This window comes from Leucoraja erinacea, chromosome 7 (genome assembly GCF_028641065.1).
Source record: "Leucoraja erinacea ecotype New England chromosome 7, Leri_hhj_1, whole genome shotgun sequence".
NCBI lineage: Eukaryota > Metazoa > Chordata > Chondrichthyes > Rajiformes > Rajidae > Leucoraja > Leucoraja erinaceus.
In genome coordinates this window covers 71,372,157-71,385,536 of record NC_073383.1, presented here as the reverse complement: position 1 = coordinate 71,385,536, position 13,380 = coordinate 71,372,157, and the positions used below count along the sequence as shown (strand labels likewise).

The 13,380-nt window shown below is 42.5% G+C and overlaps 1 protein-coding gene across 1 annotated transcript in view; it reads right to left on the bottom strand.

The window, feature by feature from the left end:
• Positions 1–6,943, bottom strand: part of LOC129699106 (contactin-associated protein-like 5) — a 682,034-nt gene extending 675,091 nt beyond the window's left edge. The window contains exon 1 of the mRNA XM_055638765.1: positions 6,466–6,943. Coding sequence (XP_055494740.1) covers positions 6,466–6,553 — 88 coding nt within the window. The 5' untranslated portion in view covers positions 6,554–6,943. The remainder of the gene's footprint in view (positions 1–6,465) is intronic.
• Positions 6,944–13,380: the final 6,437 nt, after the last annotated feature.

The following is a 13,380-nucleotide window of genomic DNA, read 5'->3' as shown; positions in this document are numbered from 1 at the left end:
TTTTACGAGATATGAAGGGTCAGGTGTGAAAATGATAAAACCCAATATGTTTGTAATGTACAGGTTCAAGTCTGGTACTGATCAATTTTCCAGCAACTAGGTGCCATCTTACTGATAGGACATTAAACCAATACCCATTTTGTCTCTTTTTTTAATATTGCCATATATGGTTTCAATGCTTATCATTCCCAAATCAATACATGCCGATTTATTTTTTTGGTGCATTTTAATGGTCCTCTTTTCAATTATACATTGCCTTTGTTGCTGAATCATCCGACTAATGTAGAAAACATCAACTGAAAAAAAAACTGCTGCATATTAAAATATTTTTGGTTTCATAATCAAAAGTCACACCATTATGTAATTGTGCAAATTATTAGACTGTAAGTGTATGCTTTGAATAAGTAGACTATAATGCAAAGTACCTCAGCTCCTACAAAACTCTGTTATCTTTAATCCTCTCTGCACCAACTCCTGTTCAATCATTTCTTCATCTCATTGGTTTTATATTCTCCAATAAGTCAAGATTTAAATTCTAATTGCGTTGAAATATCTTCATTGCTTCAGCCCTCTCCATCTCTATAACATCCTCCAGGCTTACAACTATTTTCACCACTCACCAGAAAGTCGATGTTTCTAACTCCAGCTGCAATCCCCTACATCACATTACTATAACAGCATTATAACAGGTCCTGTAACAACATTTAAAGGACACTTGTACAGGTACATGGATAGGGAAGGTTTCGAGAGATATGGCCAAACATGGGCAAAAGGGATTAGCTTGGATGGGCATGAATGAGTTGGACCGAAGGGCATGTTTCCATGCTGTATGACTAGTACAGACCTAACAATACTCTGTCCTGAAGGGTGGTGAAAGCAGAAACTTGATCAGATTTAGATGTGTTTGGTTGAGCAGTGACATAACGTGACTTGAAAAGCTGTTAACTCAGTTGGAAAATGAGCTTGTTCCCAAAAGCTGCATTGGCAGCACAGTGACAAAGGACTGAGCAGACATCTCTACTGTGACATATTCATGTTCATAAGTTTAGTTTGGTTTCGAGATGCAGCATGGAAACAGGCCATTCAGCCCATCAAGTCCACGCTGACCAGCACCCCTGCCCATTAACACTATCCTACACAAACTAGGGACAATTTACAACTATACCATGCCAATTAACCTACAAGCCTGTACGTCTTTGGAGTGAGGGAAAAACCACAGATCCCGGAGAAAACCCACGCAGGTCACGGGGGGAATGTACAAATGTTGCACAGACAAGCACCCGTAGTCAGGATTGAACCCAGGTGTCCAACGCTGTAAAACAGCAGCTCTACCGTGACGCAACTGTGCTGCCCTGGTTCAAGGAGCAGATTAAGGCAATTCAACCCATCAAGTCAATCATGACAAATCTGTCTTTCTCTCTCAACCCTATTCTCCTGCCTTCTCCCCATAACTCCTGACCCCCTTACTATTCAATAATCTGTCAATCTCTACCTTAAAAATACCCAATGACTTGGCCTCTGCAGACATCTGTGGCAATGAATTACACAGATTCTCCACCCTCTAACTAAAGAAATTCCTCATCTCTTTTTTAAAATTTATCAAAAGATATTATTCCACGATACAACTTAGTGCAGCTTGGAGTATTTTGTGGAGTTCAGGTTGCACTATTGCAGGAAGGATGTGGACCCCATGAAGGTGCAACCTGAGGTTTACCAGGAAATTGCTTGGATTATAGGATTTTTTACCTCCAAGGAGTGAATGGACAAATTTTGATTGTTTCTTAAATATAGCGGAGTCAGGGGATATGGGGAGAAGGTAGGACCGGGGTACTGATTGGGGATGATCAGCCATGATCACATTAAATGGCGGTGCTGGCTCGAAGGGCCAAATGACTTACTCCTGAACCTATTGTCTAGTGTCTCTTGAGATTAAGCAGAAACCTAATGGAAATTTAAATAAAACGATGAGAGGTATATATAGGTTCGACAATCAAAACCTTTTTGTTTTTTTCATGCTGGGTGGATATATGCAATAGTAGAGGACATAACATTTAAGTTCAGATGGGGGAAAGTTTAAAGGAAATTAGTGAATTTTTTTTTTTTATCCAAACCAGATACAAGAGACCAGATTGCAATGCTGAACCACTATTGACCTTTTTGCTGACTCGGACTATCCTTGATTGGACTCTGCTGGCTTTACCTTGCACTAAATGTTATTCCCTTATCATATACCTATACACTGTATATGGATACATTGTAATCATGTATTATCGTTCTACTGACTGGTTAGCACGCAACAAAAGCATTTCACTGTACCTTGGTATACGTGGCAATAAACTAAACTGAACTGAGCAGTAGATGCTGGAACTCGCTACCTGGGTTGGTTATGGGAATAGATACAATAGTGGCGTTTAAGAGGGTTTTGGATGGGAACATGGACATGCAAGGAATGGAGGGATATGGAGCACATGCAGGCAGAAGAGATTAATATCATTCGGCATCGTGTTTGACGCAGACATCATGAACAAAGGACATGTTCCTGTGCAGCACTGTTTTATAGCTTATACATATACTCTGATACTGGATGGTGAATGATATTCACAATTCTTGGGCTCACCCAACCAAGTAAATGAACTATTCACCCTTCTTGTTTCTAACAGCAACAGGTTGCTGTTGTAGAACCAGTTTCATGTCATGTATGAACCAGAAATATACCGCAAACATGTCTCAATCAACACATCACATGCATGCTCAAAACGTACACTAGTTTTAAGGGGCTTCACAGGTTAGATACAGAGTTGTTGTTTCCCACGGTTGGGAATCCAGTGTCAGGAATGAAACTAAGGCATCAGCCATTGAAAACAGCATTAAAAATTAAAGTATCTTTAGAGATACAGCACAGAAATAAGCCCTTCGGTCCACCGAGTCCGCAACGGCCTGTGATCACCCCGTACAGTGACACTATCGTATACAGCACTATCCTATGCATTAGAGACAATTTACAAAAGCCAGTTAACCTACAAACATGTACATCTTTGGAGTGTGGGAGGAAACCAGAGTACCCGGAGAAAACTTGCGTGGTCACAGGGAGAATGGACAAACCACGTACAGACTGCACCCATGGTCAGGATAGAACCTGGGTCTCTGGCGCTGTAAAGCAGCATTTCTACCGCTGTGCCCACCTTTTATGTCCAGAGATGAATTCACCACCAAAGAGGGATGTAAAATCTCAGTCATGCAATGTATTTAAGGCAGAGATTGACAGAATTTTTGCAAAGGAATCACCCAAAATGAGCTTAGTAGGGTGAAAGAAAAATTGCTGATATTTTGAACGATGGATCACGCATGATGGGTCAAATAGCTTATTCCTGCTTCGACTATGTTATGTTGTCATATTAGTGTTTGTTGTCCACATGAGTCAGCTCCTGACGCATCTCGTTTTGATATCGATGATTGACTCTGCTGCAATATAATTTTTAAATATTGCAGTCCAGAATTTAAAAAAGTGGCTTAATGACATTACTATACATTAATACAACAATAAGATGTTTGTCATCAATAATGGTTTGTTTGTTTCCATTAAAATTAATCTATGACATTTTCTAGATGAATAGATGTAATACATTGGATTTTACAAGGTATCATGGGGTAATTTACAATAAGGTCAGTAAAAGGATGTTGTGAGCTAAGAGCGCAGAGAGCAGAGGAATCAATGGAGATGGCAGGATAACATGATAGAATGGCTGAAGAGATCATTGATAACAGAAATGATGATTATGAAGAGAGATATCTAGAGGATGGGGCATTATTGTTCATAGATTATATGAGCAGAATTAGGCCATTCGGCCCAAAAAGTCTAAACTCCACCATTCATGGCTGATCCATATTTCCATCTCAACCCCATTCTCCTGACTTCTCCCCATAACCACTGACACCCATGCTAATCAAGAATCTATCTATCTCTGCCTTACAGATATCCATTGACTCGGCCTCCACAGTTTTCTGTGGCATTGAATACCACAGATTCGCCACCCTCTGACCAATGAATTTCCTCCTCGTCTCCTTTCTAAAGGTACGAGCTTTTATTCTGAGGCTATGGGTTTGGATCCTAGACTCTCCCACTAGTGGAAACATCATCGCCACATCCGCTCTTGTCTCTAGTAGTGGACGAGAGGATAAAGAAGGATGACCAGGGGGGCTCAGAGGAACTGGACGTGAGCACTCGGATGCAACACAGTTAGAGTCTTCAGAGTTCGTGTCGTTTGAATTGGAATTGGGGGATGAATTAGGATGGGCGAGGGCAGAACCTGGATGGGAGTGGGCAAAGGGACCAGAATGAGACTTGGTGAGAGCATGCAACATCAAATACATCTGATCTAAACTTTACCATTTCAGATGAACACTTGTGGCAGGTTGAGACAGAGAAGCTACAGATGGTACTGAAGCCCGAACTGGCTAAAGAAGCAAAAATAATATTTCACAAAGTGGTGGGAATGGAGCGGACACTGTGCAATGAGCAGAATCTGGGTGAGCCAGCTGATTTTATGTTGAACAATATGCTTCACTCCCATGCCATTCAAACCAGTTTAAAATGCCTACTAGTGGCTGATGGAATTAAGGTATGGAAGTATTGACAAAACTAAATAGGATAGCATCCGTGGTGCTTGCGTTAAGCTGGAGGAGTCATTGAAATGGATGCGAAAATTTGACAGTTAAACAGCAACCTTCATGTTAATGTTAGAGACACCGAGAGTTGGATCCCATTGGGCTTGGGTGCAACAAATTGAAGCAGGATTTGGGGAAACAGAAGGCATATGATGAGTGACAATGGGCACACAAGGAAGTGCAGATGCTGGCTATATATAATAAAAATAAACATAACGTACTGGAGGAACTTAGCAGGTCAGTCAGCATCTCTGGATTACATGGATAGGTGATGCTTCCGATTGGGAACTGGGACCCTTCTGCAGATTGGTTCTGAAGAAGGATCATGGCCAGAAACATCATCAATCCATGTCCTCCAGAGATGCTGCCTGACCCGCTGAGTTACTCCAGGACTTTGTGCATTCTTTGAATGAGCCCACCCATTACAGGCAGCAAAGATGAAGCCACAGAGAACATTATTAAGGCATACGAGTAAGACATGATGGAAAATTAATTTGAAGGTGTTAGTTGGCCAAGAAGTTCCATAAGTGATGGTCCAGAAGTAAACTAATCTGTACAATGTGTCAAAGGTTGATAGCTACAGACAATATCAATCTAACCCTTTTCAGTGAATCACATGGTAATACTTAAATGTGATTTCAAACATTTGGGTCGCAACCATACAAATCTTTGCTGAAGACATTGTGCAAACCAGGAGAACTCCACAGTACATAATATTTCAGTAACCCTTTGCTGAATGAAGTAAGTTATTGTTATCAGGCATTGGCCCCGAGGTTTAATAATAAAGGAAAATGTTTTGAGATTTTCCCCTGGATAGTTGCAACAGGCTAAAGAAAAAGTAATTTGTAGTACAATTATTTCATTCATCTCTCTTTTTTCTCCAACCCCCCAAGCACCTGCAGGTACAAGTAATTTAACATGAGCTCAGGTTAATTTACCACTTCAGATTTTCCAAGTTCGTTTTTGTTAAATAAAGACAGAGATTTCAATGTCCTCTTGAAGATTATTTAAGTCGTTAAAAAATAATGCTAGTGTGACTGCTCAGTTTATATTGGCGACATGTGCTACCAACTGAATAAGTAACTAGGTTAGAAGAAGCCGATATATTTTAAAAGACCATTTAACCACTAACCCCAAAACACCTTCATTTGCAGCTATCCAGTCCGTGTTTGATGCGTTGGATCGAACTCAAAGTAGCTGTCTGGCTTTTTGTGTGTTTTCGTCACCCCACCCCCACCCACACCCACAAATAGGCTGTTAACTAGCTTTAGTCTCCGAAGCAAGTCCGACGTGGAGCATTGACTGCTGCTACAAGTACTCCAAATTCTCGCTCTATTTCATACATAGAGTTTTCAGGACCGAAGACAGCGCCGAAAGAATTATTCACACTGCGCACATTAAATCAGGGGGCAAATTGAACAGTTATAGCAGATGGCAAGATTTACTCAATAAAAAAACTTCCTGAGTCTAAAGTTATTACTTGCAGCATCGTATGTACACATTTTTTCCAGCTAGATGATAGAACGTATTATAAACACAAACACCACACGCCCATTGTGCACTAAGATGCCAGGACTGTGTGTTCAAGCAGGCACCTCTTTGAGTTACATTACTTTACTCTATATAAAAATAACCACATCACTCTGCAATAAGACTAAAATATTTATAGAAATTTCAACTCAAACTGTCCTTTTTAGGATGTTTTTATTTAAAAAGAGTAAGAGCCAATCTTTCTACGGATTTTTGTTGTAATACACTTTCTCAGTTCTCCCAATAACAACCCAAAAACCGTGTACTTACGGGAATGGGCAGTTGACAACAAGCTCCATAGACTGACCACGGAGAGAGAAAGGGCGAGGAAGCGGTTGCTACCGGTGTACGAGTCCATTTTTCTCTTTCTCTCTTCCCCCCCTCGACCCCCGAGATAAATATGTGAAAGTGTGGCTGGTTCAGTGCTAGCGCTCCGCCACTCCGCACCTGACCATGTCAGGGCACATTCTGCCGAGCGTGGCTCCTGTGCTCCCTCTCTCCGCTTCTCCTCCTCCTCCTCCTCCCACTGTTGCAACCAGCTGTTTCCTACACTCGCGCTGCCTTGCAGACAACACGTTTCCCTGCGCCAACACTTTGGTACCGGGAAATCGGGACGTTAAAGAGAAGGGAAAATAAATAAATAAAGTCCTTCGCTTCACACTTTTCACTTAGAGCTGTTCCAAAGAGGCGCCCCACTGACGAGTGAGTTAGCACCGTGCATTTGCACCTTATATACACACACACACACACACACACACACACACATCACGGGAGAATTTATAGCCCATCTCATAGCCCCGCACAACCGTATTGTGGATGAGAGTGGATGTCCTAAGTCCACTCTGTGACCTTCTAGAACTCAGTTTCGTTGCTAAACGATCCCATGAAAGTCAAAATGAGTTTGAATGCGACTCCTTAAAATAAGATTAACTTCCAAACCCCGTCTGCAAAAAAAATCTAGATCTCAATTTTTAATGTTGTTCCTCCAAAATCCCTCGAACTGTGATTAAAAATATTTTACTACAAATTCTGCTGGAGTTAATAGTTCACTGCGCATTTGCTCTGGGGGTTTTTTTTTTTCGGAATTACCTCTAAGTAACATCATTCAAAAACGCACCCTTAAAACTTTAACATTACCGAGCTAATCCAGCAGACAGCATTGCAATTGCATTCACCAGACTGAATATCAGGAAGAAACCTTGCATACTTAGACCACGAAAAGTTTCAGGGAGATGGCTTTTACAGTAAATATTTCATGAATATTGGACTACTGTCAAAAATAATTTCATTTTATTTTAAAGCTAGTTATTTCTTACACGTTTAGATTAGAGAAAAAAAAAACTTCTATGGTCCATATGGTAAAGATTGGGGATCCCTGCATATTTACTGATCTGTTTGAAGAAATTGTTTAACGCCAGTCATTGTTTGGGTCTAGCAAGGGTTAAATCTCACGTGGACTGGGTTAACAGCGGTGGCTTCCGTCTTGAGGATTGTGTACCAAAACAAAACGCTCTTTCAATACGTTCGGAGTTTCATTCTCTCCCCCCCCCCCCCTCTCTCTCTATCTCTCTTTCTCTCAGCTCATCAATCTCACAACAGACTGTTGGCAACTCCGCATTGGTATCCATCGATGTTGTCCTAAATCGAGAACGTAATCGTCTGTTCAAGTGGGCACTAAAATAAAGCTATTAATATTCAGAGTAGCGCGTTGTGGTGGCCATTAATTCCTTCCCGTACCGCAACCAAAACCAAGTTAACCGTTTGTGCACCCGAGCCTTCTCGTGTGAGATCTCGCCCCGTTCACCCCATGTGCTCCCCTCCCTTGCAGAACAACAAGAGTTCCGTCCAGTGACCCCCGATAACACTTGCCCCTACTATACCTCCTTCCTCGACTCTGTCCAGGGACCCCGACAGTTTCAGGTGAGGCAGAGGTTCACTTGCACCTCCTCCAACCTCATCTACTGTATCCGCTGTTCCTATATATCATTAGACCAAGTGCAGACTTGGAGATCCTTTCTTTTTTTTGTTAATTTAAAAATTGAGTTTATTCAAATAATAAATATACTACGTGAACCGTTCCAAAAACATTCATCCACCATTATAGGCATCAAAACTGATCACCAAACAGTCGGTAACCTGGGCAAGTCGACCCCTCCCCCTGCAACTGTTTACTGGACTTTCCTAACCAACAGACCCCATCGTCTGTGAGGTTAGACAACATTTCTTCAACCCTCACCCTGAACACCGGCGTTCCCCGAGTTGCTGTGTTCTGAGCCCCCTCCTCTATTCCCTCTTCACCTATGACTGCACACATTGTTTGTGGTACTAACACCATCATCAGTATGCAGATTGGCTACAACGGTGATTGGCCCATCATCAGCACAACGATGAGCTGGCCTCCTGCCACTGTCCAGTTAGCAAACTTGGTGGGCTGACAACAACCTGGCCCTTAACTCCAAGAAGACCAAGGAGCTCATTGTAGACTTCAGGAAGTCCCCTCTCTGCACGCACACCCCCCATCCACATTAACGGTACATTAACGGGACGGAGGTGGAACGTGTTTCTAGCTTCAGGTTCCTGGTAGTCAACTATTTCCCTGACCTCTTTTGAGACCCACAATACCTCTACTCTGATCAAGAAGGCTCATCTAGCGTCTCTTCTTCCAATGGAGACTGAAGAAGGTCCTCTCTCTCCTCAGATCCTGTTGAACTTCTTTGCACCATCGAGAGCATCCTTACCAACTGCATCACAGTATGTCTACAGCTTGCTCTGTCTCCCCTGACTCTCAGTCTGCAGAGGGTGATGACCCAAAACGCCAACGCATTCACCGTTCTCCACGATGCTGCCTCCATTGAGTTACTCCAAAGCAAGCGCCTGTCTGCGTAGGGCGCTCAGCATCGCCATGAATATGCTCTCACCCCAACCCATGGACTGTTGTACCCTCCTACCAACCGGGAGTGCACTAAGGAAACTCCGTTATGAACCAGCAGGTGAGCAACAGCTTCTTTCCGACGGAAATTTGTCACTCTACTCACAGAACACAACCTCGGTGAGAGTCCAACATAAAAACCCCCCCAGCAGAATCCAAAGGTTTCCCACTGTGAGGGAATGCACCACCCCGATGTTCCCCCCCCCCCCCCCCCCCCCCCATTTATCCGCAGTCTGCCTCAAATGGCAGTATCATTTATTCAAATCCTGGCCACACACTCATCTCCCTGCTACTCTTCAGGGAGATGCCTGAATGACCAGGTCGTACTGTCCTCCATGTACTGTTAACACTCGCCATTGACATTAATAATTGAATTATCTGATTTGCACTTTATCATTTTATCTGAATCTGAAATCATATGGACGTTGAACCGTGCAAAAAAACTATGTTCTGTACTCATCCAACAATACGTGAACCCAAAAAAATCCAGGAGCAGTACAAATTGTTCAATACAGTCTATACATTTCTCAAATCTGTCCCCCACCCGTGCCACTCATGTGGCCCCCTGGCGTAGGATACCTTCCCTGGACGATCGTTTCGATGAACACCTATACTCAGTCCGCCTTGGCTTATGTGATCTTCCCATTCTCTCACTGACCTTTCTGGCTTGGACCTCCTGCCACTGTCAGAGTGAGGCCAAACTTAAATTGGAGGAGCAGCACCTCACATTTTGCTTGAGTAGCTTACAACCCAACGGTAGGAATATAGATTTCTCTAATTTCCCCTCTCTCTCTCCAACCCTCCCCCACCCTAGTCATTCTACTAATTTTCCTGTCATTCTTTTGAGTTCCACAGTCTATATAAATAGTTACCACCTAGCCCATAGCCACCAATGGACCATTGTGATGCTCCACCTCTCCTTGATTATTGTTGCTTTTTGCATATTTCATTCATTTGTCTTAAGTACATTTGTCTACAGCTCTCGTTCCCCTCTCCCCTGACTCTCAGTCTGAAGAAGGGTCTCGACCCAAAATGTCACCCATTCCTTTTCTCCAGAGATGCTGCCTGACCCGCTGAGTTACTCCAGCTTTTTGTGCCTGTCAACGTATTGTCTTTTTATTGCTTCATGAATATGGTTTATCCCAAGACCCATTTCTACCACTTGTTCCCCACTAACGCAGTTGTGTGGGAAGGAAACGCAGATACGATACGATACGATGGCACTCTCCTGTCAGACCGAGGTCTGAAATTTGTTTTTGCACATACAGCCATACATTAAAATAAAGAACACAACACACAATAGAGTCCAACATAAAACATCCCCACACAGCAGAATCCAAAGGTTTCCCACTGGGAGGGAATGCACCAAAGTCAGTCATCTTCCTCGATGTTCCTGATGTTCACCCTGGGACCTCCCTTCCATCGAGGGGATTTATCGCAGTCGCTGCCTCAAAAAGGCTGGCAGTATCATCAAAGACCCACAAAATCCTGGCCACACACTCACCTCCCTGCTACATTCAGGTAGAAGGTACAGGAGCCTGAACACTGCAACGACCAGGTTCAGGAATAGCTACTTCCCCACAGCCATCAGGCTATTAAATCTGGCTCGGACAAAACATTGGATTATTAATAACCAATTATCTGTTATTTGCTCTTTATCATTTTATTTATTCATGTATGTATATATTTATATAATAGTATATGGACACTTTGATCTGTTTTGTAGTAAATGCCTACTATGTTCTGTGTGCTGTAGCAAAGCAAGAATTCCATTGCCCTATCAGGGACACATGACAATAAACTCACTTGAACTTGAACTTGAACTTGAAGATGCTGGTTTAAACCAAAGATAGACACAAAAAGCAGGAGAAACTCAGCGGGACAGGCAGCATCTCCGGAGAGAGAAGGAATGGGTGACGTTTCGCGTCGAGACCCTGCTTCAGACTGGACTTTTTTGGTCAAGACCCTTCTTCAGACACTAACACATTAGTGGCGTTCTCTCAACTGGCAACAGAGTTAGTTCCTGGTACACGAGTGAAACCCCAGGCAGGGCTTCTTGGAGAAAGAGAGAATAATTACCACAGTAATTGGCATCAACAATTTACTGCTAAAATGTCTTTAAGGCTTGGTGCATTCCATGTTCCACTTATTTGCTTTATACAAAAAAAAAACACAATTAACGCTCCATCTCACCAGAGAGTGGGTATGATTGCATTAAACTATAATTTTCTTGAGGCCATTGCAAAGAAAATAACCACCTTTCTGATGAGTTTACTTATTTCTCAGGTTCTCTAGGCGAATTGTAAAGAAAATGAACAGACTGCCCAGCAAACCATATAACCATATAACAATTACAGCACGGAAACAGGCCATCTCGGCCCTACAAGTCCATGCCGAACAAATTTTTTTTTTCCCCTTAGTCCCACCTCATTGTTTCAGCGGGCCTTAACATCCACAGTCCTGTTTACACTGCTGTACATGGAATTTCCAATGGAATTACTAATTTATTATTTTTTTAAAAAACCTTGGAGAAGCAAGGAACAGCAGATGTTAGTTTACAAAAAAAAAAAACACAAAGTGCTGGAGTAACGCAGCCGGTCATGCAACCTCTCCGAAGAACATGGAGAGATGGTGTTTCAGGTCAGGACCCTTCTCCAGACTGATGAGATTTTGGTGGGGGGAGGAAAGCTAGAAGAGAGGAAGGGCAGGACAAAGCCTGGCAAGTGATAGGTGGATACAGGTGATAGTTTTTTGACAGTCAGATGGTTGGACAAAGGCCAAAGATCAAAATAAAAAAGGTCATAAGGCCATAATTGATAGGAGTAGATTTAGACCATTCGACCCATCGAGTCTACTCCGCCATTCAATCATGGCTGATCTATCTCTAGAGCCACCTCATTGAGTACCCTGGGATGCAAACAATCAGGCCCTGGGGATTTACCAGCCTTCAGTCCCATTTGTCCACCCAACACCATTTCCTGACTACTGTGAATTTCCTTGAGTTCCTCCATCACCCTAGATCCTCTGTCCCCTAGTACATCTTAGAGACTGTGTATTCCTTAGTGAAGACAGAACCAAAGTACCTGGTCAACTAATTTGCCAGTTCCTTTGTCCCCCATAATAAATGCACCCGTTTCTGTCTTCAAGGGACCCACATTTGTCTTAACTATTTTTTTCTTCTTCACATACCTAAAGAAGCTTTTACTATCCTCCTTTATATTCTTGGCTAGCTAACCTCCGTACTTCATCTTTTCTCCCTGTATTGCCATTTTAGTTACCTTCTGTTGTTCTTTAAAACTTTCCCAATCCTCTGGCTTCCCGCTCATATTTGCTATGTTATACATCTTCTCTTTTATTTTTATACTGTCCTTGACTTCCCTTGCCAGGCATGGTCGCCTCTTACTCCCCTTAGAATCTTTCTTCCTCGTTGGAATGAAATGATCCTGCATCTTCTGGATTTTCCAGAAATACCTGCCATTGCTGTTCCACTGTCATCCCTGCTAGGGTCTCTTTCCAGTCAACTTTGCCTCCATAGGCCCCTTTGTTCAACTGCAATACTGACACTTCCGATTTTACCTTCTCCCTCTCAAATTGCAGATTAAAATTTACCATATTATGGTCACTACCTCCTTATGGTTCCCTAAACTTGAGTTTCATTATTAAAGCCAGTTCATTACACTACACTAAATCCAGAATTACCTTCTCCAGTACAAGCTGCTCCAACAATCCATCTCAGAGGCACTCTACTAACTCCCTTTCTTGGGGTCCAGTACCAACCTGATCTTCCCAGTCTACCTGCATGTTGAAATCTCCCAGAACCACCATTGCATTTGCTTTGTTACATGCTAATTTTAACTCCTGATGCAACTTGCACCCTATCTCCAGGCCACTGTTTGGGAGGATCTTTTCACCCTTACAATTTCTCAGTTCTTCCACAATAACTCTACATCCTGATTCTATGTCACCCCTCGCAAGGGACTGAATTTCATTCCTCACCAACAGAGCCAACCCACCCCCTTTGCTCATCTGCCTGTCTTATCAATAGGATGTTTACCTATGAATATTTAGTTTCCAGCTCCGAACCTCTTGCAGTCATGTCTCTGTAATTTCCTCAACATTATACCTACCAATTTCTATCTGAGCCTCAAACTTATCCACTTTGTTTTTTATTATTCACACATTCATATATTATACTTTTAATTCAGTATTCACCTCCCCTCTCACACCAGTTCCTATTTCACCTGACCTTACTCTCT